Here is a 26330-nt window from a genome sequence, read left to right on the forward strand (position 1 = left end):
GTCATTCTCTGGTGACTCCAGTAACCAACACCTTAGCTGAACTTTCTTGGTTAGTTTTGTATTTAGCACTGAGTATGTAGCTGCTGTATCTACGAGGAAATCAATTAGCTTGTTCCCCACTGCCACTGGTACCCCAAGCTTCTGTGGGGAAATAGTATTGGGTTGGGAGTTGTCTCATTTGTCTTCAGATTTGCCACTCCTTTCTAACATTTCTCAGTGAAGGTTTCTAGAATTTTTTTTAAATTTCAGGCAGTCCGTTCTCCAATGGCCTTCTTCTTTGCAATAGGCACATTGATTGGCACCTAGTGGGTCTTTCCCTTTTCTTTTTGGGTCCTGCCTCTCCTTCTGGTATTTCCACACTGTTTCTACTAAAATGTGGCTTCCTTAAATTTCCTTATCTCCCAGGCATAACAAACTTTAAAGGTTATGTCCACCAGCTGGGAGAGATTCATTCCCAATGCCCTGTCTAAACACTGGAGCTTTCTATTGATATCCAAGGCACTTTGCCCAATAAAAGTCATATTTACCATCCAGACATTTTCTGGTGTCTGTGGGTCAGCATCAGTGTGCTTGCTTGCTTTTTAAGATTTTATTTATTCATTTTTAGAGAGAGAGGAAAGAAGGGAAAAAGAGAGGGAGAGAAATGTGAATGTGAGAAACATGAATTGGCCACTTCCTGTACATGCTCAGGCTAGGGACCAAACCCCCAACTCAGGCATGTGCCCTGAGTAGGAACCGAACGGGTGACCTTTTACTTTGCAGGACAATGCCCAACCAACTGAGCCATACCAGCCAGGGCAGCACCAGTGTGCTTTCGATAGGCCTGGTAGAGCCTTTTTAAAAATTCAGAAGGATCTTTGTTTGATTTTTGATGAATGGCCTATAACATATTTAGGCTCTTCTACTTAGGCACCTCTTTCGTAAGCCCTTCCAATATGCACCTTTTGTAATATTCAAGGAGGCCAGGTCCCCGCTCTTCAGGTCCCGGTTGGGATCTGTCAAGGGAATTGCTCTGGCTGGGTTGGGGGTCCCATTGGGATTTTCCTGATGGAGGTAATAAGCCTCTTCATTAGCCTTATTTGTAACTAGCCACCTTTCATCTGCCGTTAGCAAGATGTTAAGGACAGCCTGTACATCTGAATGGTGAGGGGCAAAAACAGAGGTAATAAGCTCTGCCATTTTCTGAGTATCTATATGAGGGGTTGGAATTCTTCCAATTCAGTAAATCTGAAGTGGGAAAGTGGAGTATTGACCCAGGAGCAGCCAGAGGGCTGGGCTTCCTGATTCACTCCACCAATAGGGTGTTGCCTTAAAGGGAGGCGTCCTGCTCTGGGTATGGTTGCTCCCAGGCCAAGTGGTGTGCCCTGCTGGATCCCCAGTGGGGAGCCTATTCCTTTATCTCATGGAGGTGTGGTTGTTACCCCTCTGCGCCCTGTTTCAGGGGTGTCTAGCAGCAAGGGTGGTGGGGAGAGAAATCTTTCTGCTGCCAATCCTCCGTCCCCCGGGATCAGGGCATTAAAGAGACTCATCTTTCCATTTTCCGTTTCTTCCTGTATCTCACTATCAGGTAGGGGATGTGAAGTCAGTTCTATGCATGATTAGTTTGTTCCCGTTGCTGAATCCTTAATGTGGAAAGACATAAATGTATGGACATAAAGGATTTTGTCCCGGTTCCCTGATGGTCGGCCCAACAATCCCAACTGTATGATGGTGTAGGAATTTATGGAACCACTTAGGGGCCATTTTTCCGCATGATATAAAGTATACATAGGCCACGCAGTGCTACAATAAAAAACCAGTTCCTTCTTTGTCATTGGATTATAGCTGTACAGGGATCAATCTGTTAAAATTTGGCTCCCTTCAGGAGTCGAAACAGAACACGAATGGCACGAAAGTACAAACCCGAAACCATAACCATAGAAAGACCCAGACAAAGCGGGAACATATGAACCAAACTTGGATCCATAATTCCATTTGTCCAAATGAGCACTCACAGGCAAGTCCTAGCATCTTATTTCCTGCCAACCAATACCGCAAGTGGTCCTGACCAGACCCAAGTGGCACGAAGCCCAGATGGCACAAAGCCCAGGTGGCATGGAGCCCGAGCGGCAGGAGTGGCCTACCAGCCAGTCCTGCAGATGGTCCTGACCAGACCCAAGTGGCGGCACGAAGCCCAAGCAGCAGGGTAGAGGACCTCCAGTGTGCATGCTGTTCAGCTTACCCAAGCTTAAATTCCCTCTGCTCCCCCAAAACTCGTTTCCTTTCACCAGCCAAGTGTTTCAGACAGCTGATGCCTTGAGGAGTGCAGGGAAATTCCCTGAGAAAAGCTCTCCGCAGCTGCTGAGAAGTCCTCACAGTGTGCTCCTGGCATCAGCCTGCCACAGGCACCTGGGACCCCAGCCTGGGCCCTGTTGGACTTCCTGAGGTCCACACTGTCCCATCTGGGTCACCCAAAACTGTAATTGAAAATGCAGGTTTGGCTGCCCACCACAATGAAAGGCAAACTCTTAAGACAGGTGCTGGTAAAAGGAAAGAGATTTATTCAGGTGCGTTACCTAGGAGGATGGTGGACTCCCATCTCAAAGACTGTATCAAGCCCTTCCTGCTCAAGCCCATGGTTCTTATAGGGCTAGGGAGGGGAGGGGAGGGCTTTTATTTTTCTATTCAATTATCTTGCTAACTGTCCATTCACCTTTCTAGCTTCCAGTGTACTCAGGTCCTCTCCCCTCGTCTTTCTAGCTTTTGGCGTGCCTGGGCCCCGTCCATTCATCTTTCTTTTGATGGCCTCAGTGTAAGAACCTCCCCTGTGCCATTTGGTCAATGGGAGAAACTCCTCGGCACCCTGAATGACTGTCTATGGTAACAGAATCTCACTGTGGTTTTGATGTGCATTTCCATAATGACTAATTGTGCTAAGCATCTTTTCATGCATTAATTGGTCATTTTTATTTTATATCCTCTGAAGAAATGTCTATGTAAATCCTTTGTCTATTTTTTCAGCTGGGTTATTTATCTTTTTATAACTGACCTGTAAGAGTTCTTTATAAATTCTGGATAAAAGTCCCTTATCAGGCATGTGATTATGGAAGTTGTTTTCTCATTCCATGGGTCATCGTTCTTAATGGTGTCCTTTAAAAACCAAAAGGTTTAACTTTTTAATTCAGTCCAACTTACCAATCTGCTGTTTTGGTACTTGTGTTCACACACACACTCTTACACACTCGGCTTCCTGAGCTGTTTTCTCAAGAAAGGAATAGGGTATGATCTGCTCCCAGAAGTCTCCCCTCCCCCAACTTCTGTCTCGGGGGTTCCTTCCCCTCCCTATCAGCGCAGATACAGGGAGAAGGGTGTGCTGAGTCAGGGGGCCTGGTCTGAGCTGGGCAAGGGGTCTGGTGGAGGGGAGGCTCCTTCCACATGCACACCTTCTCCATGTTCCATGACCACAGCTCTGGGGCAGCAGAGACGGGAGGGAGATCCCACATCACAGGAGCATCTGCGCACCCTCATGACCTCACCCGAGAGACGAAGGGATCTGATTAGACAGTGCGGAACAGGGGTTCACACTGGGGGTCCGTACCAGCCCCTGAAGTCACATGCACAATGTTGGATGTGTGCACTGGTGGGCAGGTAGGGCAGCAGGAGTCCACAGCATAGCCATCATCGAATTTTCAAAAGGGTGTGTGCTAAGCAACAAAAGGGCAGAGAACCACTGACCTATAAGGGCCTCGTAGTTTCTAAAAAAGGTTCTATCATAGCATACCCTCTGGCTGCTGAGGAGGGCACCGCCCCAGAGCTGCTTAGGGACCAGGGACCAGGAGGGAGCTGCTGTGTGTGGGCCCAGCCCCATTGGCCTGTCAGAGCTCAGCCTGGTGAGAAGCAGCCCCTGCCCTTCAGGAAAGGACTCGGGACTGGCTGGTCCAGGAGAGCAGGCCAAATCCCAGGGGCAATTGAGGTGCTGCCTTGGTCACCCAGGAAGCCACTCTGCAGGTGTGAGCACCAGGGAAGGGGTGCCAACACTTGGCGGACGCTCCCCTTTCACTAGGCCCTGGCATGGCTAGGCTGCAGGAAATACAGGGCAGGAAGGCGCTGGGTCAAGCAAGCAGGCTGCCTTGCTCCCATCTGCATAGCATCAGTGGGGCAGGCGGGGTGGGGGTTCTCGAGGAGGGCCAGGGAGGAAATGAGAATAAACACAAGTGAACTAGAGGGAAGGGGTGGGGGGCTGCAGCCTCGGCCCCTTGGCAGCCCATGAAGGGAAGTGACACAATGAGGAATGTGTTTCCCTCTGCCTGTCCCCCCGCATGGGGGTGGGATACAGAGTCCTGAGAATGGCCAGACCCCAACAGGGGCCAGGGGGCACATTCTGGAACAGCACTGCGCAGGGAAGGGGGGCTGGGAAGGGGGTGTCTGGGCAGCAAAAAGGGGGTGACAGGCAGGAAGGGCAGCCCTGACCAGGCGGGCCACTTATCCAGTCCTCTGCAGTCTCCACTCTCCAGGAGTGTGCTGGGTTCTACATGCTTACCCATTCCTGGCCTGCACCCAGCACTGGGGCACCGCCCAGCACGCCTGGGTATGGAAGCCACCCCTCTAGGAGGCAGGCCCCTTCTGGTGGTTTACCCTTCTTTCCCAAGGGGACTCAGGGTTATGGAGGCTGGCAGAGTCCCCAGTGTGAGAAGGCGCTGAGGTACGAGGACCCCTGGCCATGCTTAGGGCTGAGCAGGGTGCTTCCTTCCTTTCTCTTTCTCTCTCTCTCTCTGTTTACGTCCCCAACTGGGACAGTCAGTGGGAAAACAGGCCCCCTGGTGGGACAGCACCTCCCCATCCTGGACACCCATTTCCTCTCCTTTCAGCAGGGAGCTGGCTCCCTTAACCCCCTCCTGCCCACAATTCAGAGATTCCCCTGAGGCTTTGGCAGGAACAGCCAAGAGCCCCCTTCTCAGTCTGGGCTGGGTGGGTAACAGGGCACATCACCATCTTCTGTCCTGTCTATGACCTGCTGGAGCTCAGCCCTGAGTAGCACTTTCCTTGTCACCTTCTCTCAGCACTGTGGGCGCCTAGGGGACCCTGGGGGGAGACAGGCACAGGACTGTGAACAAACCTCTGTCCTGAGGGGCTGGCCTCCAGGTGACTTACAGCCCTGCCCTGGAGTCCAGACCGAGAACAGGTCAGCAGCCCACTGCCTGCCCTAGTTCCTCACTTGCTGAATTGAGAGATTCACAGGAGAGCCATAAAAAATACCTCTCAACAGCCAGGCTGAAGAAGACTTCACCTTTGTAGAGCAATTTACAAAAGACCCTAACACCCATTTTGAAATGACTCTCACACCTGCCTGGTGAGGTACTTGGGGCAGCTCAGAGGTGGAACCAAGGCCTCCTGACTGGGAGTCCAGTGCTCGCCCGAGGCCCTTCCTTCCCTTCTCTCAGCATTAGTGCCCTTGGGTCAGGCAGGGAGGCTGAGACCTGTCTGAAGGGCATGGTCCTTCACCCAACTCCCCAGCCAGTGCTAAAGGGAGCTGGGATTTCTAGAGAAAAGGAAACTGAGTCCCAACACTTCTGGTGAGAGTGAGGCCACCGGGCCCTGGGGAGGGTGCACAGCCCCCAGCTTGGGAGAGGTGCGAGGCCTCCCCACTTTCCTCCACAGGGACCTGAGGAGCAATGTCATCAGCACGGTGCAGCCTGGGGCCTTCCTGGGCCTGGGGGAGCTGAAGCGCTTGTGAGTGGCATGTCCTGCCCCCCAAACCTCACAGCCCTCCCCTTGTCCCAGGAGAAGGCCCCAAGGATTCCATGAGCAGCCACCCCTCCTACTCACCCCCACCCAGAGGTGCCCCCTCCCCACGCAGCATATTGGCTGGGAGCAGGAATGTCGCACCCCAACCCATCTCCTTCTTCGTTCCGTTCCGCTTCCCACACAAGCCCCAGCCACACTTGTGGGTCCCTAGCAAGGTGATCGGTGTGCCACCGAGTGGCCAACTTGCTGTGGTTGTGTGTGTGTGTGCCTTTCCAGAGATCTCTCCAACAACCGGATTGGCTGTCTCACCGCCGAGACCTTCCGAGGCCTCCCCAAGCTTCTCCGCCTGTGAGTGAAGGGAGGGGGAGAGGGCAGGCTCGCCCCAAAGGAGGGTTTGGGAGGAGGAAGGCAGCCCCGAACCCTTCCAGGTCTCTGCATGCTCCTCACTCCCCCTACCCCCTCTGGTGCCAGGAGACCCTAAGACTCGTCTTACTGTTGTCTGCCCTCTGCAGAAACATATCTGGAAACATCTTCTCCAGTCTGCAACCTGGGGTCTTTGATGAGCTGCCAGCCCTTAAGCTTGTGTGAGTATGTCTCCTCAGCCCAAGAACTAAGCCCCCCGCTTTGCTCCTCTGCCCAGGAGGGAGGCCCCTAGGCATTGTGACCCGTGGCCAGCCTCATGAGGAGGCAGGACGTCCAGTGGCCCTCCTGGGGCTCCACCCCACACCGAGAGCCCACGCCCCTCTGCTCCACTCCATGGCCCTTCTACCCGCCCTCTGCAGAGACTTCGGCACCGAGTTCCTGACTTGTGACTGCCACCTGCGCTGGCTGCCGTCCTGGGCCCGGAATCACTCACTGCAGCTGTCTGAGCGCACCCTCTGTGCCTACCCCAGTGCCCTACACGCTCAGGCCCTGGGCGGCCTCCAGGAGGCCCAGCTGCGCTGCGGTGAGCAAATCCTCACCCTGCACACCTTGCCAGGGATCTTCCCTGTCCCTCAGACCCCAGACGCCCTTCTGAAGGGCCTGGCTGGCTCAAGGTTCCCTCTGCCTCAGGGGCTCCTGGGTGGCAGGCAGCTCTCTGGGTACCCTTTCCCTCAGATCCCACTGGGGGTCACCTTCCACCACCTTCTAAACTTTCTCTGGGGCTGCTGCTTTATGTTTTCATCTCCGTTGACAAGTATGCTGTGGAAAGCAGCACCTTTACTTATTTGTCCAAAATCTTCCTGCTCTTATCGCTGGCGCGTTCTCCTGCCCCGTTTTCCTTCCTGAGGCCCCAGACAGTGGAGGCTGGGCCCTGCCCTCCCGGGCACTTTCACATTGGCGCAGGCGCACTCAGGCTGCGGCGCGTGTCTCCTCCCGCAGAGGGGGCCCTGGAGCTACACACACACCACCTCATCCCATCCCTACGCCAAGTGGTGTTCCAGGGTGACCGCCTGCCCTTCCAGTGCTCCGCCAGCTACTTGGGCAACGACACCCGCATCCGCTGGTACCACAACCGGGCTCCAGTGGAGGGCGATGAGCAGGCGGGCATCCTCTTGGCCGAGAGCCTCATCCACGACTGCACCTTCATCACCAGGTACAGGCCCCTCTGCCCCTTCTCAGCCAGGGCAGAGGGGACCCACAGCACCCATTCCCCAGCCCCCAAAAGGGGCTGTGCCCATTCACAGTCCCAGGAGTATGCCATCTGTGTAAGGGTGTGCACACACACATGTCTATAAAAATCCAGGACTAAATCAGTGGTCTAGCTAAGGGGCAGAAATTTATGCCTGATAGAAAAAAAGATTATACTTGACATTTCTTTAGTGCTTTTACAATGTATACTCACCTGAGTTACAGACCTAGTCTCTCCTATTGACTTGTAAGGGAGGTATTCTCTCCATGATAAAGATGGGGTAACCGAAGCTCAGAGAAGCATTGAGGCCAGAATTCTGAAGCCTATCCCAAGGCCAGTCACAAGGCCCAATACAAGCACAATTAAAGGAGTATGTGCTTGTATCCCTCACTCAATTAAGGAATAAAGAACCTAAGCTCATCCTACACACCGGGTCAGGGCGCCTGTGAGTGGCCAAGCCAGGGGCACTTGGGGGGGGTGCATGGCCGAGTGCCTCGCAAGCCAGCCCTGCCCGCCCACCTGCAGTGAGCTGACCCTGTCTCACATCGGTGTGGGGGCCTCGGGCGAATGGGAGTGCTCCGTGTCCACGGTCCAGGGCAATGCCAGCAAGAAGGTGGAGATCGTGGTGCTTGAGACCTCCGCCTCCTACTGCCCCGCCGAGCGCGTCGCCAACAACCGCGGGGACTTCAGGTTGGTGTGCCCTGCTGCCCCAGCGACCCAACTACCTTCCCACCCCAGCGCCCCACCCCACCCCCAGCTCCTGCCTATGAGCCCATGGGTGACCAGGGTCTCACCCCCACTCTCAAATGGAGAGAACATTCCTTCTGTTCTCAAACCCCAAGATTATACCTTCTGAAATGTGAGGGGTCTTTATTTGATTCCTTACATTCATAGTTTGCAAAGCTGTCCCACAGGAATACACACTCAATACCCTAATGGCCCTCTCAGTTAGGAAAGAGGTATGGTTCTCCCCATCATACAGCTGAGAATACTGAGGCCCAGAAAGGATAAGTGACTTGAACTTGGGACTTGGAGTCTAGCCCCCATAGCACCAATGACAGCATTAGCAGTACAAATACAATTAGGAGGAAGGTGGAGCCTGGGAACCCCTTGAAGGCCAGCCCCGAGCCCCTATTCTGGATCATTCATTCCCTCAAGGGCTCTAACATCCCAGTTTCAAGGGCAGGGGAGGGGCCCTTGCCTCCAGAGGCCTGGGTCATCGGCAACTCCTGCCTCTGCCCCCAGGTGGCCTCGAACTCTGGCTGGCATCACAGCCTACCAATCCTGCCTGCAGTATCCCTTCACCTCGGTGCCCCTGAGTGGGGGTGCCCCTGGCACTCGGGCCTCCCGCCGGTGTGACCGAGCTGGCCGCTGGGAGCCAGGGGACTACTCCCACTGTCTGTATACCAACGACATTACCCGGGTGCTCTACACCTTCGTGCTGGTGAGGCCAGGACAGGGGGTGGGGGTTCCCCGTCAGCTCTGGTGCCAGGGAGTGGGACGGGGAGAGGCCTCACAAGCGCCCCACTGCTCCGTGGGCATGCACCACGAGGAGCTCCTGCTCTTCCCCGGCTGCCCTCCTTCCAGGGGATTCAGACCCCGAAGGCCACACTCAGGAAGTGCCGGCCACCCCAAGCATCTTGATCTCCTAACACTGTGAGGGCAGCCTTACGAGGAAAACAAGGACACACGAGCCATCCCATTATCCTTGGGCCAGTGGTGCTAGGAGTGGATTGTCTTGGGTTGTGATGCGCTCACTCCTTATAAGTGCCCCATTTGGGGTTTTTTAAATTATTTTGCTTATTTTTAGAGAGTGGTCAGGAGAAAAGGAGGGAGGGAAACATTGGTGCAAGAGAGAGGCATCAATCAGTTGCTTCTTGCATACCCCCCAACCAGGGACCAAACCCACAACCCAGACATATGCCCTGACTGGGAATCAGACTGGCCACCTTTTGCTTTGGGCGATGACACCCAACCAACTGAGCCACACTGCTGAGGGCTACCTGCCTCCTGTCTTGATTAGACCCAGCTGGAAGGCTAGACCCCTCTCCCCAGGCACTGGGCCCTAAGCATTAGCACAGTGGAGGGGCCTCTAGGGGCAGTTCTGGGGAAGAAGGAGAACGACTGGACTGTCCCCTGTCTTTCCCTAACACTCCCAGATGCCCATCAATGCCTCCAACGCGCTAACCCTGGCCCACCAGCTGCGCGTGTACACGGCCGAGGCTGCCAGCTTCTCAGACATGATGGACGTAGTCTATGTGGCTCAAATGATCCAGAAATTTTTGGGTTACGTCGACCAGATCAAAGAGGTGAGATTCAACCAGGCCTCTGGGGCCCCTGGAAACCTCCTGCTCCCCCTCTGCTCAAGCCTTTTACACCCCAGCCCCTGGGTCCCAAACCGCACTCATGCCTCAGTGACTCCCCCCACCCCCCCAGCTGGTGGAGGTGATGGTGGACATGGCCAGCAACCTGATGCTGGTCGACGAGCACCTGCTGTGGCTGGCCCAGCGCGAGGACAAGGCCTGCAGCGGCATCGTGGGTGCCCTGGAGCGCATTGGGGGTGCCGCCTTGAGCCCCCACGCCCAGCACATCTCTGTGGTAATGTGGGTCAGCTGGGAGGGAGCTCCTTAGGGGGCCAGGCACTGGGAGGGGACTTAGAGTCGCCCCTCCCATCACCCTGAAGGGAAGCGCTTCAGTCTCAGGCAGCAGGTCCTCCAGCTGTGCACCTGCTATGAACACCTGACTTGACTAGACTCCCAGTCGAGGGGAATCAAATCCTGAATAGTCAGGGGATAGTGAGAAGAGAGGGAGGCCAGTGACCCTGGAGAATTGAGGCCGGCATTGTGGTGGGGAACCAAGTTGTAGGGGGTAACACTGTGATGATGGAGTGTGGGGTAATGGAGACCTCTGCTCCCTGTGGTGGGTCATGGACCAATTACCAACACGACAGAGCACCTTCTACATGCAAGGTATTGTGCTGGTCCCTTTGAGTGACACGGGAGGTTAGACATGAACCCTGCTCTGCATCTTAGCTGGGGAAGCAGAACTAGTCCGTGTTAAGAGGCGAGCGAGATACAAGCTGGGCGTGTATGTGTGGGGGGAAGAGCCTTAGGAGGAAGGAGGCACCGTGGCCAGGGACTGGGGAGACACCACAGCAGACATAAGACTGGCCACGCCTGGAGAAGACAGTGAGGAGTAAAGGCACAGGGGCGCAGCCTGAGCGGATCTGTAGAGAAGGACTGTGCAGTCTCAGGCAAGAGAAGGCCAGAAGGGAGCCAGCTACCTCAAAGGGTCGGGTGACCAGCTCCCTATCCCTAGAACTCGAGGAATGTGGCATTGGAGGCCTACCTCATCAAGCCAAACAGCTACGTGGGCCTGACCTGCACAGCCTTCCAGAGGAGGGAGGCAAGTGGGCCCGGCGCCCGGCCCGCAGGCCTGGGCCAGAACCCCTCTCCCGAGCCGGAGCCCCTGGCTGATCAACAGCTGCGCTTCCGCTGTACCACCGGAAGGCCCAACATCTCCCTGTCGTCCTTCCACATCAAGGTGGGCACCGGGGCAGGGAGGACCCTAAGAGGGGAGATGCTGAGATACAGGAGCCAGGTGGAGGCTGGACCCAGGAACGGAGGTGGGGAGGTGGGAGGAAGGGCTGGGGAACATCAGAGTCCCAGAGGATCCGGGTGTCTCTGAGGAATTCTCTGAGGAAATCCTGCGCCCTCCCCCGCACCCCAGAACAGCGTGGCCCTGGCCTCCATCCAGCTGCCGCCCAGTCTGTTCTCCTCCCTTCCGGCTGCCCTGGCGCCCCCAGCACCCCCAGACTGCACCCTGCAACTGCTCGTCTTCCGAAACGGCCGCCTCTTCCGCAGCCATGGCAACACCTCCCGCCCAGGAGCTGTGGGACCCGGCAAGAGGCGCGGTGTGGCCACCCCTGTCATCTTTGCAGGAACAAGTAAGGGGCTGAACTCCAGGTACCGCGTGGGGCCCCTCCTCAGTGTCCGCCTTGTGCCCCTTCATCCGGCTCTCCCCTCACCCCCAATGCCCCCTAACATCCTGGTGGAGGTGGCAGAGAATGGTGGCCCTCACCTTTTCCAAGGAGGATAGGGGACCTGGCCATCCCTTAAAGAAAGGGCTCGTTGGAGAAAAGGTTCAGGAAGACACGGGTTGTACGTGCAAGATTTGTCAGATTTCAAAGCGGCTATGAGAACCAGTTGTTGGCCTGGCTGGCCTTTCCCTGCCCCACCTCCGCCTCCGGGGGATGCTCTCCTGAGTCCTCTCCTCACCTAGGCTTCTGCTCCCTCAGCGCTGCCTCTACCTTCATGTCCCTGACTCCAGCCTGGAGTCCTCTCTTTCAGGGCATGTCACCACCGCTCTTTTGGCACTTGGAGTGGGCCACCTCCCAGTGCTTTCATTCTGATTCACCCTGGTGTCTCCTCCGTTAGACTGAAGATGTGAAGGGCAGGCCCACATTGGCATCCCACTCTATCCTCAAGCCCAGGGCACACCCAGCGCACGGGTCTCCCGCACCTGCTCGCCGGCTGCTCAGTTCCACCCGGCCAGCCTCCCGTGGCCTTGCACATGCCTGTGTGGACTCCTCTTCCCCCACAGGTGGCTGTGGCGTGGGAAACCTGACGGAGCCAGTGGCCATTTCACTGCGCCACTGGGCTGAAGGGGCTGAGCCTGCGGCAGCTTGGTGGAGCCAGGAGGGGCCAGGTGGGGCTGGGGGCTGGAGTTCCGAAGGCTGCCAGCTCCGCTCCAGCCACCCCAACGTCAGCTCTCTGCACTGCCAGCACCTGGGCAACGTGGCCGTGCTCATGGTGAGTGCAGTGGGGCTGGGCGAGAGGGACAGGGCACCAGGGAGGTGTGCTGGAGGGTGGGGGCAGTTTCTCTGGTCACCAGGACTCTGGAAAATGTCCCTCTGGTCTCCCCCACACTTCTCACCTTTCAGAAGACAGGGAGGTCCTGCTTCCTCTCCTGAAATGAGAGAGCAGGAGCCAGAAGTACCCAGCCTGCTCTCCCGAGACCCAGTCTGTACTCCCTGAGGTCCAGATTATTAAAGTGGATAAAAAATCTGTCAACAGCTCTCCTTCTGGCCATGCTCCTCACTCAGCCGTACCTAGCTCCCCTCCCTCCCCACATCCACACACCCCTTTCCCAGACCTGGAGCAGGCATGCAGCGGTATTGTAGACAGAGACTCCCCCCTCTGAAAAGTCCCCAGAAAGGTAGGCAGCAGATTATTAATGCAACATACGCCGACCTTCTAAGAGTGGATGCCTGGCACGTACATCTTTTGCCTACCCAGATGGACTAAGCTGAGGACCAAAGCCGACCGAGCTGGTGAAAAGGAAAACTGGTCCAGGGGACTGGCCCTGACAGGACTCTATGGGACGGCCTCTACTCCTGGCTTCCTAGTACACACTTCCTCTTTCCTACTCTTTCCAGGAGCTGAGTGCCTTTCCCAGGGAGGTGGGGGGCTCAGGCACAGGGCTGCATCCGGTCGTGTACCCCTGCACAGCCCTGCTGCTGCTCTGCCTCTTCTCCACCATCATCACCTACATCCTCAACCACAGGTGAGAGCTCTTGCAGGGAGGGAGGGGGTGGCGGGAAGGCTGGGGCAGGGAAGGTCTCACTAAGCGCTGGCAGGTGTTCCTTTCCCAGATGGGGCCACATCACTTTCCCAGGCTCTTGCCCAGCATTTTATTTGAAGGTTCTGGGGTTGGACAGCACATTTTGTGGGTTAAGGCCATCCTGCCCTGGGGCCTCTACCACATTCACACACATGCATGCACACAGATATCTGCACCCTCTCTCCAGCCCTCCCAATGGCCTTGAGACCCCATGAGCCTGACCTTGGGCCAGGTGGCCCATTAATTACTATTTCTGGGGCAGCTCCATCCACGTGTCCCGGAAGGGCTGGCACATGCTGCTGAACCTGTGCTTCCACATGGCCATGACCTCCGCCGTCTTTGCAGGAGGCATCACCCTCACTAACTACCAGATGGTCTGCCAAGCGGTAAGAGGAGAGGGGACTGGAGTGGTGGCCGGGGCAGCTCCAAGATTAGTGATAGCAGCCTAGGCAGTAGGGAGGGGTGGGGGAAGGGAACAGGGGCTCACACCAGCAGGCCCCAGCTCCATCGTTCTGTGTCCAGCCTTACTTGTAGGGGGAGGAGAGCATGAGTAGAAGGGGGTAAGAGGCAGAGAAACTAGGAGGTGGGACTTCAAAGTGGGGACCTGCCATGGAAGAGAGGCTGAGGACAAACCAGACAGCAATAACAAGGTCATGGAGAGTCACCAGAGTGGGGGGGAAGCCGGGCTGGAAGTAGAAGTTAATAGCAGGGACAGAACCTGGGGGAGGATTTGGGTGGAGTTGGGGCCTGGGACTGTGGGAGGGGGGGAGCACCCTGCGGTCTGAGGCTCTGGCCTGGCGCCAGCGGTAGCAGCCCAGTCCCCCTGACCTGGTAGCAGCCCCAGCCTCAGCGCCTTGATCCCACAGGTGGGCATCACCCTGCACTACTCTTCGCTGTCCACACTGCTCTGGATGGGTGTGAAGGCCCGCGTCCTCCACAAGGAGCTCACCTGGAGGGCGCCCCCTCCACAGGAAGGGGACTCTGCCCCATCTGCTCCCCGCCCCATGCTCCGGTACCTGCTTCCAGATGTCAGCTCTGCAGTGGGAAAGGGCTGAGGGTGGTTAAGACACCAAATCGATTCTCTCCGGGTGGATGCAGGGTGGGTCCAAGGTCCCGGTGAACCTAGCTCCAAAGACAGGAGAGGCAAGGCACCAGCCAGGTGGCTGAAGGTCATGGAGTGGGTGTGTCCTTAGGGCTTTGGAGGCATGACAGGCCAGGGAAGGAAGTGACTACAATACCAGGGAAGGGCACTGGGCAGGGATCCCAGGAACCTGAGTGGCACCTTCTGACTTCTACACTCAGGGGGAGAGAGAGCAGTTTGGCCTCCGCCCCTGAGAATAGTCTTGGCCACGTCCCCTAGGGATCTACCAAGCCTGCCCTGTAGGGGCCTTGCATCCCGGTGGGGGGGGGGGGGGGGAATNGGGGGGGGGGGAATGTGACAGGATTTAAAGAGGAAAGGAGATGGGACAGAGACCCTGGGTCAAGGGTTTTGAGCGTCAAGTTTCCTCTCCCTTGTTCCCTCTCTGACCCCCCAACCCATTCCTCTCCAGGTTCTATCTGATCGCCGCAGGGATCCCGCTCATTATCTGCGGCATCACAGCTGCTGTCAACATCCACAACTACCGGGACCACAGCCCCTAGTGAGCACACTGCCTGCCTGCCTGCCCACCCCAAACCCACCCGCCCCAGCACCGGCTGCCTTCTACTCCACTGGCAGGGGCGCCTGCTGGGCCCACCCAGCCAGTATCCCACCCAGGCCCGTGCATGTTGACTAAGCCAGTCTCTGCCTGTCAACTCACTGTATCCTCTGTGTCCCCAACCACCCAGTCTATGGGCCCAGCCTCGGACTTGCACCCCTTCCTCAACCACTGCCTGTGTCTCCCCTCAGCTGCTGGCTGGTGTGGCGTCCAAGCCTAGGAGCCTTCTACATCCCCGTGGCTTTGATTCTGCTGATCACCTGGATCTATTTCCTGTGTGCAGGGCTGCGTTTGAGGGGTCCTCTGGCACAGAGCTCAAAGGGGGGCACGAGCAGGGTCTCCCTGGACCCAGGGGAGGAGTTGAGGGGTTCCACCAGGCTCAGGAGCAGCGGCCCCCTCCTGAGTGACTCAGGTTCCCTTCTGGGTACCGGGAGCGTGGGGGCGGTGACGCCTGGACCCCCAGAGGATATTGATGGCCTCTATTCTCCGGGGGTCCAGCTGGGGGCGCTGGTGACCACGCATTTCCTGTACCTAGCCATGTGGGCCTGCGGGGCTCTGGCGGTGTCCCAGCGCTGGCTGCCCCGGGTGGTGTGCAGCTGTCTGTATGGGGTGGCAGCCTCGGCCCTGGGCCTCTTCGTCTTCACCCACCACTGTGCCAGGCGCAGGGACGTTAGGGCCTCCTGGCGCGCCTGCTGCCCCCCTGCCTCGGCCGCGCGCGCCTCACCCGCAGCCGTGCCTGCTTCCATCCCAGACGATGGTTCCCCGGTGTTTGGAGAGGGACCCGCCTCCCTTAAGTCATCCCCGAGTGGCAGCAGCAGTGGCCATGCGCCAGCCTTGGGCCCCTGCAAGCTCACCAACCTGCAGTTGGCCCAGAATCAGGTGTGCGAGGCAGGAGTGGTGGCCCGTGGGGAAGGGGAGCCAGAGCCCGTGGGCTCCCGAGGGAGCCTCGCCCCCCGCCACCCCAACAACCTACCCCACGGGCGCCGAGCGCACAAGAGTCGGGTCAAGGGGCACCGCACGGGGGAGGCGGGAGGCAAGAACCGGCTCAAGGCACTGCGCGGGGGCGCCGCAGCCGGGGCGCCCGAGCTACTGTCCAGCGAGAGCGGCAGCCTGCACAACAGCCCATCCGACAGCTTCCCGGGCAGTAGCCGCAATAGCCCCGGTGCCCGCCTCCAGCTGGAAGGCGAGCCCACGCTCACGCCTTCGGAGGGCAGCGACACGAGCGCCGCGCCGCTCCCAGAGGTCGGCCGGCCGGGCCAGCGCCGCAGCGCCAGTCGCGACAACCTCAAGGGTGTGCTGGAGAAGGAAAGCAAGCGCCGCTCCTACCCGCTCAACACCGCCAGTCTGAATGGTGCCCCCAAAGGCGGCAAGTACGACGACATCACCATGGCCTCCGGCACGGAGGCGGCCGGGGGTGGCTGCATGAAGACAGGCCTCTGGAAGAGCGAGACCACCGTCTAGGGTGGGTCAAGTGACACTTTAGGACATGCTGGCCACATGGGTTCATTAGCCCGGCTTCTTGGGAGGCCTCAAAGACGTCTGTCCTTACGTCAACAGGTTTGAGGTGGAAGTGCCCAGGGCGGCACCCAGGCGCGCCAGCTTTGGTTCTGGATGTTGGGGTAAGGAATCGGCAGAGGCCTGCCACAGCCGAGGGCCATGCCTCTGGGGTAGCGACAGACAATCCCAGAGCCACAGGCAGGATAATTTCCGTCCCAGTCCAGGCTAGTTTGGGCAATTTTCAGTGCCATCAAGGGCAGGGGAGGTCCTGTCAGCCTGGAGTGATGAATCGTGGACCAGCACAGCCCAGGCAGGCTCCTCCCAAGGTGCTCCTGCATCTCGTCCACCTGCCTCACTGGCAGTCACCTGCCTTACTAGGAAAACACAGATGGGAGCATGAGAACAGTGTTCTCTCACTGCACTCCTCTGAAGTCAGCCACCTGTGCCTAGATTCTAGGGTCTCTCCCTCACCCAGTTTTTGGCTAAGGCGCCAGCTTTAGCAGATGAGCCAAGTGACCAGGACCAACTGGAGGTGACAAGGTGCTGCTTTTCAGATTAACTATGCAAGAGGAGAAGGTGGGACAATATGAAAGGCAGCGTGGAAGACCAAGAGGGTGGGGGAGGGGCAGGTGCACAATTAGGGAGGTATGAGGGATACACATACCTTACAGCAGGAATCCAAGGTGGCACTTGAAGACAAAGCTAAGGACCACCTAAAATGTTGATGGTGCCTGGGGGGATAATCTGAAGGAAGCAGAGAGGAGTGCTTAGATTTGGGGCTGATGTTAGTCATGCCTCACACCTAGTCCTATAAACAATGCCCTGAAGAGGGGCTCCAGCACAGGACTGCAAGACGTGTTGGAGAAGCACTTTCTGTTCAAGTACAAGCCCATGCCTCCAGTCTCAGCCTCCCAACACCAAGGGACTAAGGAGAAGTACTTCCCTGCCTCCGTGAGGCCACATGAAGACCCATCCCAATCATTTTGATCTCTAGCTCCGTTAGGCGGAAGCCTCCAAAATACGAGACCAGCTTCCTGCTGCACAGAAGCCCAGGCCGAATCCTTCCAGGTGGTAGGCACGGTCCCCACGGCTCCCTGAGCCCTGAGCCTCCACTTTAAAACACCAGCACTATTTTCCCCCAACCTGAAAAGCAACTACCAGCCTTTTACTACAGGACCCAGTGAAAGTGGAGGGAGCCTGGGGCCTTGTAAACAGCATCATGAGAACACGACCTGGTCCAGGTCCCCTCGCAGTCTCCAGGTCTCCCCAGCCTGATCTGATCACCAAAGTGAGCGAAGACAGGGGAGGAAAAGAAGCCCACATGCCTTGGGATGGATTCTGTTATTTATGCTTGCTGCACAGACGATATTAGACAGGAAAAAAAAAAAGCTTTGTATTATTCTTCCACATATGCTGGCTGCTGTTTACATACCCTGCCAATGCCTTAGCACTGGAGAGCTTTTTGCAATACGCTGGGGAGAGGGGAGGGAGGGGATGAGAAGTGCCAAAGAAAACATGTTTTTAAAAGCTCGGGTTTTATACAATAGAATGTTTTCTAGCAGATGCCTCTTGTTTTAATATATTAAAATTTTGCAAAGCCCTTTGAGCTATAACCTCAGTTCACCCACGGTCCTTTTGTTATGAGGTAGAGGATCTCATGATACCATACCCACTAACCCACCACCTGGGAAAGGACACAGGGCGGAGAGTTGCCCAGTCCCTGCCCTCTGAGGGCGGGTAATGGAAATGCCAACTGCTCCACACCAGTGGGAAGGCCTGTCAGCCCTGCAGCAGCGGCATATCCACTTCAAACCAGGAGCAGGACAGAGCCTGCCATTCTCCCAACAGTCCAAGAGGAAAGCCATCCCACAGAATGCGAACATACGCACTCAAGAATGGGTCTCTCCCCAGCCCAGGTTTCCCTACATTCCTTCTGACTTCTACTCCAGGACCTGGGCTCCACTGAGCTGCAGAGCCCCTCTTGGTTCCTTCAAACAGGAAAGACAACACATAAGGACTTTACACTCTTATTTCTCTGCATAGGACAGCCTTTTATCAAGTTGCTGTCAGAATGGGGTGAAGTTCCTCTCAACCCTCAAAGTGCATCAAGGAGGGTTAGGATTCCTTGTGGCAGCTTGGGCTCTCTGGAAGTCCCGCACTTCCTGAGGGGTACGCAAGTACTGCTCTATTTCACTATCAGAAATGCTCTCATCTCCAGTGACCGTGGAGGCAGGTGGGGCAGGGCAAACCCGCTTTGGGGGCTTCAACATGCAGGGTGGGAGGAGAAGGGCAGGACTAGCTGGTCGCTTCCCCTCTGGCAAATCTACGGGACTATTGCCCACTTCCCCTTTTCCTTGCCCCTGTCCCCATCCCTGCAGCTCCTTCTCCCGGGCCTCCACCTCCGCTGGTCCTTCTCGAAAGGCTTTGCGGATCAAAGTGTGGCGGTGCTGGAGCAGGTCACCAATGTGCTTCACCACAGACCGTTTGTCAAGTTTCAGAACCTGCAACCAGGCCAGCTGCTCAGCCATCCGCAGCAGCACAGCCAGCAGCTCCTGCAAGCGGGAGGGAGCAGGGTAGGGCAGGTCCACGTTTGCCAACTTGCAAAATCGGGCCAGGGAACATGTCAGACGAGCTGCAGGCTGCAGTGACTGCCAAGCCAAGAAAGCAGCAGCAGTGATGACAGGCAAGGGATGCCGCCCAGTCACCAGCCACGTCTCATCTGCCAGCTCCACCAACTGCCGTGTTCGGGACAGCATCTTCTCTTTGTCTTCCACGTACTTGGCGGGCACAGATGGGGAGGCTTGAAACAGTTTGAAGCTGAAATAACCAAAATGAGGGTCTGGTCTCAGTGCCTATGGGGAGGCTGCTCTTCTGAAGTGAGGAAGAACAGTCTGCTCAAGAGGGGCAAGCCCTTCTGGCCTCTTGGGAACACTCAAGCTTGCTGGGCAGCAAGCTTCATACAAGCACTGAGAGAAGGCTGGATGAGTCCTGCTTGTGAGGTCAAGGGCAGGAGAATGCAGAAGGGAGCTAACATTTATGGAGCAACCCCCGTCAGCCTCTGAGTGCTTTAAAGATGTTCTTTTGCCTTCTCTACACCTTGATATAGGCATTTATAGTTAAAAACTTGCCCACAGTCACCCGGCTCGGAAGAAACCAAGCTTCAAACCCAAGACTATTTTGATACTGACAGCCTTTCCTTTCTACTACATCTGTCAGAAAAAAACGAAAGAATACAACTACTAAAAAACAAAACAAAACAAAAACAGGAGTAGCTTCTAACTGTAGCTCTGCTGTCTACTAATATTACTTCATATTCTTTCAGCTCCCCTCGCAGCCGATCCCACTGAGGCAGGGGTGTTGCCAGCCACGCAGGCCACACACATGAGTGGTGCAACTCAGGAGCCCTGTGCGAAGGCCAATCTGTACTTTCCTACATCACTAGGTTGCTGTGAGGACAAAGAATTTTCAAAATTATAGCCTTCTAGAAAAGTACAATGGATCAACCTTGGTAGTACTAGGCACAGGAGAGGGAGGACAGATTTTTCTCTCGCATCCTTTTAGATGGGCTTTGGTCAAAAAGAGACAGCAGAAGGTAAAAGGATTCAGGTCTAAGGACCCATCCCATCCCCACGTCTCCCACTAAGCAGGTACCTGCTACAGTAGGTCTTCACCAGGTCTGTCAAGCACAGAGACGGCACATCCAGCCCCAGAAGCTTCACTATCTGCATGTAGGTGCCAGAAAACATATCCAAATCTGCATACAGCAGGGTGCAGATGGTCCCCATAGTTAGGGGCCAGTTATGCTGCCGGCAGGTGATTAAGACACAGCACCCAACCAACACCTCCTTCTTTTGCATCCTGGCAGCACGGATGCCAGAGTGCTGGTATGCTTGTTGGTAGTAAGCAACTGCTGTGTCCTCAAATGTGGACGGCAACTGCAGAACCCGACAGAGGTCCCTCACTCGGCGGAGACCTAGGAAAGCCCACAGCAAGAGTAAGAGGGGTCAAAGGAGCTACTGTGCAGCTGCTAGCAATTCCTGCTAAACTTGCCTCTGATATGAGATACGCGAGCAACACAGTACCTTCCTACGATAACAGGAACGCCACCTAGTAGATCACTCTAAAGGCACAAAGAAATTCATGGGAAGAAGTCACGTTTCAGCCTCCCCCAAATCCAAGAGGCTGGCTTAATTCAGGGTCAAGGCAAATTTTGATCTGGACTCCTGGAGTCTACCTCAAACAAAGCTCTGAGGAAACCCCAAATGTACACTGCCTCTCCTAGAACCTTCCCCATCCTTTATGTCTAATCACCACTCTCTTCTGTTCTTACCTCACATAGTAATACTGAAATCAGGGACAGCAAACACACGGGCAGGATCATCAGGCAAATATGCTTTAAAGCCACTGTGTTATAAAAGGTTGATTCTTACCTTGTTGCTGACTGCGACTAACTTGTTCATTTTCCCCTGTGCTTCGGGAATATGTTACTTCTGGGGGAAAAAAAGGGGGTGGGGGGTGGGGGACAACAAATAGCTTGTTCAGCATTTATCCACCAGACCCCCGCGCTCCCACTACACAATACCAGGGAGGAGAATTCAGATCATTCGGTATCTGCTTGCTGTCTCACAGAAGGTGCCCATCTATGCATAGTAAAGGTCCACCGGGTTGACTATGCCCACAAGCACTATCAAACACGCAGAGACTGAGGAAGATTAGGACTGTACTGAAGTTCTAGGAGTTCCAAGTTTTCGTAAACATCAGTTCAAATTTGCACCCTCCCACACATCCAATCCAGGCAATTTTCCTGGCTGCAGATCTTGAGGGCTGCACTAATCAGGGACTGGGCAAGCAAACTTATAGGTAAAAAAAATATGCTTTCCCAATTACTACTAAAAACTACTTCAGGGCAATAGCATGTACTGTATTTGTAGAGTTGAGCCACAATATTTCCACCACGACCAGACTGAGTAAATTGAGCGGAACTTTGTTTTATTTATTGAGCTTTTTTATATTTACTATTCGTGCCCGTTATTTTACTAGATGCTAGGAAGACACGCGTGAACGATAGTCCCTAACCTTCTGCAACTCACTCATTCACTTTAGGTTGTTTTTTCCCGTATTTAAGTGTGTACGTGACAAGGAGTGGGCAGGTGATAAATCTGATTTCAGTCCCTCCACTGCCCACAGCCCTAGAAAAGACAGCACAGGTACCTCGGAGGTTGCCCTCGTCGCTGAAGGTGGTAGTGAGAACTCCCTCGGTGACCACGCAGCCGCAGTCAGAGCACACCAGCTGGCTCTGCGAATAGTGCGCGTCGTCCACTAGGTCTGCGGAGCCGCAGTCGGGGCAGCGGCCTCCGCCTGGCATCTCGCAGCCTGCCCAGCGCCAGCGAAACCGTTCACACCCCCAACTCAACGTCTCCAACAGCAACTGTGTGAAAGCAGGAACTAAGAGGGGAACCTTTTAAGCGCTGCACCTTGTTTTTCCGGCCAACACTAGTTCTCTCCACTCTGCGACTGCACGCTACTTTCGGTCCGTTCCTTTGAAGACTCGGGTGAAAACGTAAGCTGGGAGAGGAGGTTCCTGGCTTAGACTATGTCTTTGGGTTCCCAGTTATCTTCAGGTGGTTTGAGGCTGGTCAGACTGCGGGTTGGATTTTGGTAAATGTTCTGCCTACATGGACCCACATAACAGACGAGAAATTGTTGCCGTCCCCAAACAACTCTTTTTTTCTAAGACGCTGGGGGAATCCGAGATTCTCCATTTCTAAGGGGGTGACGAATGTTGATTTTGACTATGGAACAAAGTACGGTAAGTCCCTAAAAGGGAGAGTAGTGTAGTGAGAGTAGGAAATTGCGTTCTACTTTCCAGAGCGGCTTCCCCAAGCAATTTGTTGCCCCTCTTTGCAGTTTGTTTTTCTCATGCGTAGAATGAGGAAATAAGATTAATCCTGAGTGGCGAACTCAACCATTTTCAGAGGCAAGGCAAGCAATGTGTCAGGGAGTTGGAATGAAAAAATAAGGAGTGGTGTAGCCTGTGGCAAAATGAAGGGTTCGAGCAGATGTAGATGTTTTTAAAAGCTTGAGCTTTAAGTTCCAAGAGACCTAGGAAAGCCCACAGCAAGAGTAAGAGGGGTCAAAGGAGCACAAGTTTCTGGCTCCAAAGTTCCTTGGTATAGCTTGGTATAGTGTAAACCAGTGGTTTTCAACCTTTTTCATCTCATAGCATACATACATGAATTATTAAAACTGCACAGCACACCAGGAAATATATTTTTGCCAATCCAACAAAAAATAAGTATACTTTTGATTCATTCACACTGGATGGGTATTGTTGTGTTGGTTGTTCTCTTATTTGACAATCTAAGGGATAAGAGGTCAGCAACCCTAACTAAATAGGTATTGCATGTTTTAAAAATTCTTGTGGCACACTGTTTGAAAATTGCTACTATAGATCAAAGAATCTTAAGCAAACTGGATACTGCTACAGAAACCAAGCTTACTAATTAAAAATTATGTCATGTTTGAGTATAAATCAAGTCACCAAAAAGAGTACATTTTCTTAGAAGTAAATCTATATTGCACTGTAATAGTAAATATGTTAATGCTTGGGAGTTTTAGAATCAATTGTGTGTGAAAAATAAGGAAGTTGAGTTAAATGAGAAATACAGCCAGAGGCCTGTCCTAATGACTCCAAGAAAGCAGATGGGAGTCATTAGAGCAAGTGTGAAACATTTCTGTTTCTCAGGCTAATAATGGAGAATTTCAGGGAAGCCTCTGACATTAGTAGATTGTAGAAGATGTTCTGGGTGAAATTTCAACATTCACTGGGAGTTGGGGGTACAGAAGGAGTTCATCCCTTCCTGTTGAGGACAGAAAACCATTGAGCAGCACTTATGCAGAGTGGATTGAAAGGTAAGGGTGTCTTGTTAGTCCCTTAACAAATAGGATTACGCACTCCCATGAGGAATGAGATACAGGTTACAGATGATTTCTTTAGAAGATCAGTAAATTATCATGCATCCTAGAGCTGAAAAAATTCTAAAGAAAAATAGTGCTTATTCATCTGAGGTGTCAAGGCCATGCATTTAGTTAATGCTCAAACAGAGCTTTGGAGTCCTCAAGGAATCTCATCAGACAGAGCTATAGGTTCTTTGAAAAGAGCTATAATCAGCGGTCAGTCAGATATAGAAGGCTCCGTCAGTGCCTAATGAGACTGTGAATTGCCTAGACCACAATAAGGAACAATGACATATGACAAAAAAAGATACCATGTTGCCTATAATCCATGCACCAGCCTTGGGCATTTCAAATCCCCTCTCTTCTAGACTTCCCCATTAGTGTGATGTATGTGATGAGGGTTTATTCCTGGCTGTCCAGCAGATAAATATTGAGACATACTTGCATGCTTGTGCGCACACACACTTCAGAATTTCTGAGTCAGTTTTAGGCAGTACAGTCGACGTTCTTAGTGAGGAGGGAAACATGTGCCTAAAAACAACATAATCGGTAATGAGAGTAGCTCTTTACATTACCAGACGAGAACAGCATAGGATTCCTCTCATCCCTAGTTTTGTACAGATCTTGAACATAACTGCATTTTTTAAGGGTGGAATTTTATTAAAGTCATCTGCAGATGACAGAAGTCTTAAAATTCTGCTTTCTCCCACATGACTTAAAGTAAAGTGGAAGAGTAATTTTATGATCCACCAACCAGCACCTGTCTGGGGTGGAGGGGTGATTTTCCTTCCCAGCCACAACTGTGTGATAGCATTGGAGGGCCTTGCCCTTAGGCACTAACAGGCTGGGAGGTGGACAGGACCCAGGCCAGAAGGTGGCGCACTCTACCAAGATGTGTAAGTCCGGGATTCTCCACTTTCCCAAGAAGAAATGGATTTATTTAGAAAGTTGATTTGCCTTCCTCTGGAAAACCAGGACAGATACATCACCCCCAGTGTCCTTCCCATGGCTACAGACACTTCCAAGAGTTACCATCATTCAACGATAGTGATGATCTGTTTAACAGATGCTCCTCCAGCCCTGCTTCCCCGCCCATATCTGAAACCGGAACCTTGTTTCTTATCTCCGTGTCCCCAGAGCTCACCTGGTACCTGATACTCAGGCTTTTAGGATGCTAAGTGCCCAGAATGGGTTGGATTTGAGCAGAAAGCTACTGTGGAGGGGAGGCTATTGGAAAGGCCACCCTAGCCATGGTTCAGATGGGAAATACCTTAAGGCCAGAGTTCTTCCTGGAAAGGAAACCCCCCCAAAAAAAAAAAAAAAAAGGCAGTGGTGGTGTGGGACCCGAAGGAAGCTCTCCACCAGTCCTCCCATGGCGAGATGTGTGTATTTTAGTTCGTTGTTTGTTGATCCGACTGGCCTTTTGATTGCAAGTCTCTGAGGAAATGATCTTGCTTTTTCATCCCTGGGTCCCAGGAACGCCTGCAGAGAGGGCCAGCACCCAGGAAAGAGACGTTCAACTCCTGGGAATGCCTGTCCTAGGCGGGCCTGTCAGAAGCAACACACAGGCTTTCTCAGAGGCGGGATCATTCCAATCTAGAGCGAGTAACTAGGGAGAGTTGGGCTGCTCTCAGGGCCTTCCTCTGGCCTTGCTCCTGGGCTCCTCCCAGCTTTGTTGCCTGAAATGTCACTCTAAACCAGTTTCGCTCTGAGCCCCAAGAACACCCTCTGCTCTGTCACACTAAGCCTGGCAGTCGCCTTGGGCCTTCACGGTGTTCTGACAGGATTCCCTTCCCAGCGCCTCAGAGTTCTGCCGTTGACACTCATTCTCCACCAGCGCTCACTGGGGACAGCCGCAGTGCTGAACACGGCCAGGACTTCCTAAACCCTGCTGCCGAAGAACTTCCCTCACTCATGTGCACTCTTCCCTCTTGCGTTGTTTATTCTGTGACCCCCAACACATTGGCCCTCTCCAGGAATGAGGATTTACATGTTGGCTTTCTTGAACTCCTAAGAACAAAGGCATCTGATAGCCCTAAGGAGGTGGTCACAGGGCCCCCCTTTCATGGCATAGACTAAGAGCCTGGACACCAGTCACCTATTCTGGAACCTCTTTCCTCAGGGAGCCTGAGAGGCTTATCTGGCCTCCTCTGAAGGGAGGACTGAGTTGTGTGGTCTTCACTCTCCCTGCCTGCTCCAACTGTCCAGGACTCCAAGTGAATCAGAACATTGTCTTCTTGACCCCGCAAAGTGATCCTAGACTAGGGGTCAGCAAACTTTTTCTGTAAAGGGCCAAATAACAAATATTTAGGTTTGGCATATGATAAAGTTTCTGATGCAACTACTCTAGTCTGTTGCTGTCACGTAGAAAGAAAGAGTCGTAGACAAGAAAATGAGCAGGGCTGTATTCCAATAAAACTTTGTGGACACTGAAATTTGAATTCCATGTAATTTCCATGTGTCATAAAGTAGCGTCATTTAGATTTATCTTCATCATTAAAAAATGTAAAAATCTCCAGTACTCAGGGTTGCGTTGTTGACTGTGGTTACCCGTGTGCGCATTAGATCTCTAGACTTATTTGTCCTACATTTGAACAACAACAAAAAAAGGAAAGATCATTCTCGGCTCGATGGCTGTACAAAAACAGGAAACAGGCCGCATGTGCTGCCCCCGTTCCAGCCCTCCAGGTCAGACAGGTGAGTTCAAGTTCTTCCTTAACTGCCCACTGTGTAACCCTAGGCAAACGAAAGTTCTGAGGCCTTAGACTCATCTGCATAATGGAGATCTTATCTACTTTGATGAGAATTCGAAGTCAGTGCTTAGGAACAGGAGGGACTCCTTTTGCAGTCAAGTTTCAGCCTGAAGCGAGCATTTGATACGCAAGGACAGAAGCAGCTTTCTCTCCACTCTGCCAGAGCCTATCACTGTCACCAAGGTGACGATTTCCAGGGCTCAGGATACAGGTTTCTGTGTAAAATAATTGAACATCCAAAGGTTAAGTGAGGACATTCTCCCTCAGGAGGTTCTGTGGCTGTGGAATATGCTAGCCCCACCGAGCACAGGAAGCCAGCCTTGAATGTGGAGTGACAGGTCCCGCCCTCCCTGCACAGGGGAGGCCACAGATGACAAAAGACATTAACTGACGAAGCCTCAGGCATGGCATCCATTTGCTTAGAGCCTGGGTTGATGCTGCTGACACTTTGGCCAAGATCCAAGAGTG

General features: G+C 53.9%; 2 protein-coding genes across 2 annotated transcripts in view; one reads left to right on the forward strand and one right to left on the reverse strand.

Moving 5' to 3' along the window:
• ADGRA2 (adhesion G protein-coupled receptor A2) overlaps positions 1 to 17528 on the forward strand; it is a 37501-nt gene extending 19973 nt beyond the window's left edge. Inside the window, exons 3-19 of the mRNA XM_037055355.1 lie at positions 5638 to 5709; positions 6001 to 6072; positions 6237 to 6308; positions 6507 to 6670; positions 7087 to 7300; positions 7862 to 8026; positions 8582 to 8780; positions 9496 to 9645; positions 9773 to 9934; positions 10655 to 10879; positions 11066 to 11282; positions 11939 to 12147; positions 12774 to 12901; positions 13221 to 13344; positions 13825 to 13970; positions 14509 to 14598; positions 14847 to 17528. Coding sequence (XP_036911250.1) covers positions 5638 to 5709; positions 6001 to 6072; positions 6237 to 6308; positions 6507 to 6670; positions 7087 to 7300; positions 7862 to 8026; positions 8582 to 8780; positions 9496 to 9645; positions 9773 to 9934; positions 10655 to 10879; positions 11066 to 11282; positions 11939 to 12147; positions 12774 to 12901; positions 13221 to 13344; positions 13825 to 13970; positions 14509 to 14598; positions 14847 to 16116 — 3679 coding nt within the window. The 3' untranslated portion in view covers positions 16117 to 17528. The remainder of the gene's footprint in view (positions 1 to 5637; positions 5710 to 6000; positions 6073 to 6236; positions 6309 to 6506; positions 6671 to 7086; positions 7301 to 7861; positions 8027 to 8581; positions 8781 to 9495; positions 9646 to 9772; positions 9935 to 10654; positions 10880 to 11065; positions 11283 to 11938; positions 12148 to 12773; positions 12902 to 13220; positions 13345 to 13824; positions 13971 to 14508; positions 14599 to 14846) is intronic.
• On the reverse strand, positions 17524 to 21691 carry BRF2 (BRF2 general transcription factor IIIB subunit). The gene is made up of 4 exons (XM_037055356.1): positions 21364 to 21691; positions 20583 to 20642; positions 19804 to 20125; positions 17524 to 18969 (listed from the first exon to the last, which is right to left on the reverse strand). The coding sequence occupies exons 1-4, from the start codon at positions 21515 to 21517 to the stop codon at positions 18258 to 18260; spliced, it is 1248 nt and encodes a 415-aa protein (XP_036911251.1). The 5' UTR covers positions 21518 to 21691; the 3' UTR covers positions 17524 to 18257.
• Positions 21692 to 26330: the final 4639 nt, after the last annotated feature.

Source organism: Sturnira hondurensis, unplaced genomic scaffold, assembly GCF_014824575.4.
Source record: "Sturnira hondurensis isolate 20B ecotype Veracruz unplaced genomic scaffold, ASM1482457v3 Scaffold0008640, whole genome shotgun sequence".
Taxonomy (NCBI): Eukaryota; Metazoa; Chordata; class Mammalia; order Chiroptera; family Phyllostomidae; genus Sturnira; species Sturnira hondurensis.

Bases quoted from the DNA above. Each gene is read 5' to 3' on its own strand.
- BRF2 (XM_037055356.1), bottom strand. From the start codon at position 21,517: ATGCCAGGCGGAGGCCGCTGCCCCGACTGCGGCTCCGCAGACCTAGTG. The intron at 20,643-21,363 runs GTACCTGTGCTG...TTTTTCCCCCAG, and splicing joins CGACGAGGGCAACCTCCGAG to AAGTAACATATTCCCGAAGC. The intron at 20,126-20,582 runs GTAAGAATCAAC...GGGCTTTCCTAG, and splicing joins TAGTCGCAGTCAGCAACAAG to GTCTCCGCCGAGTGAGGGAC.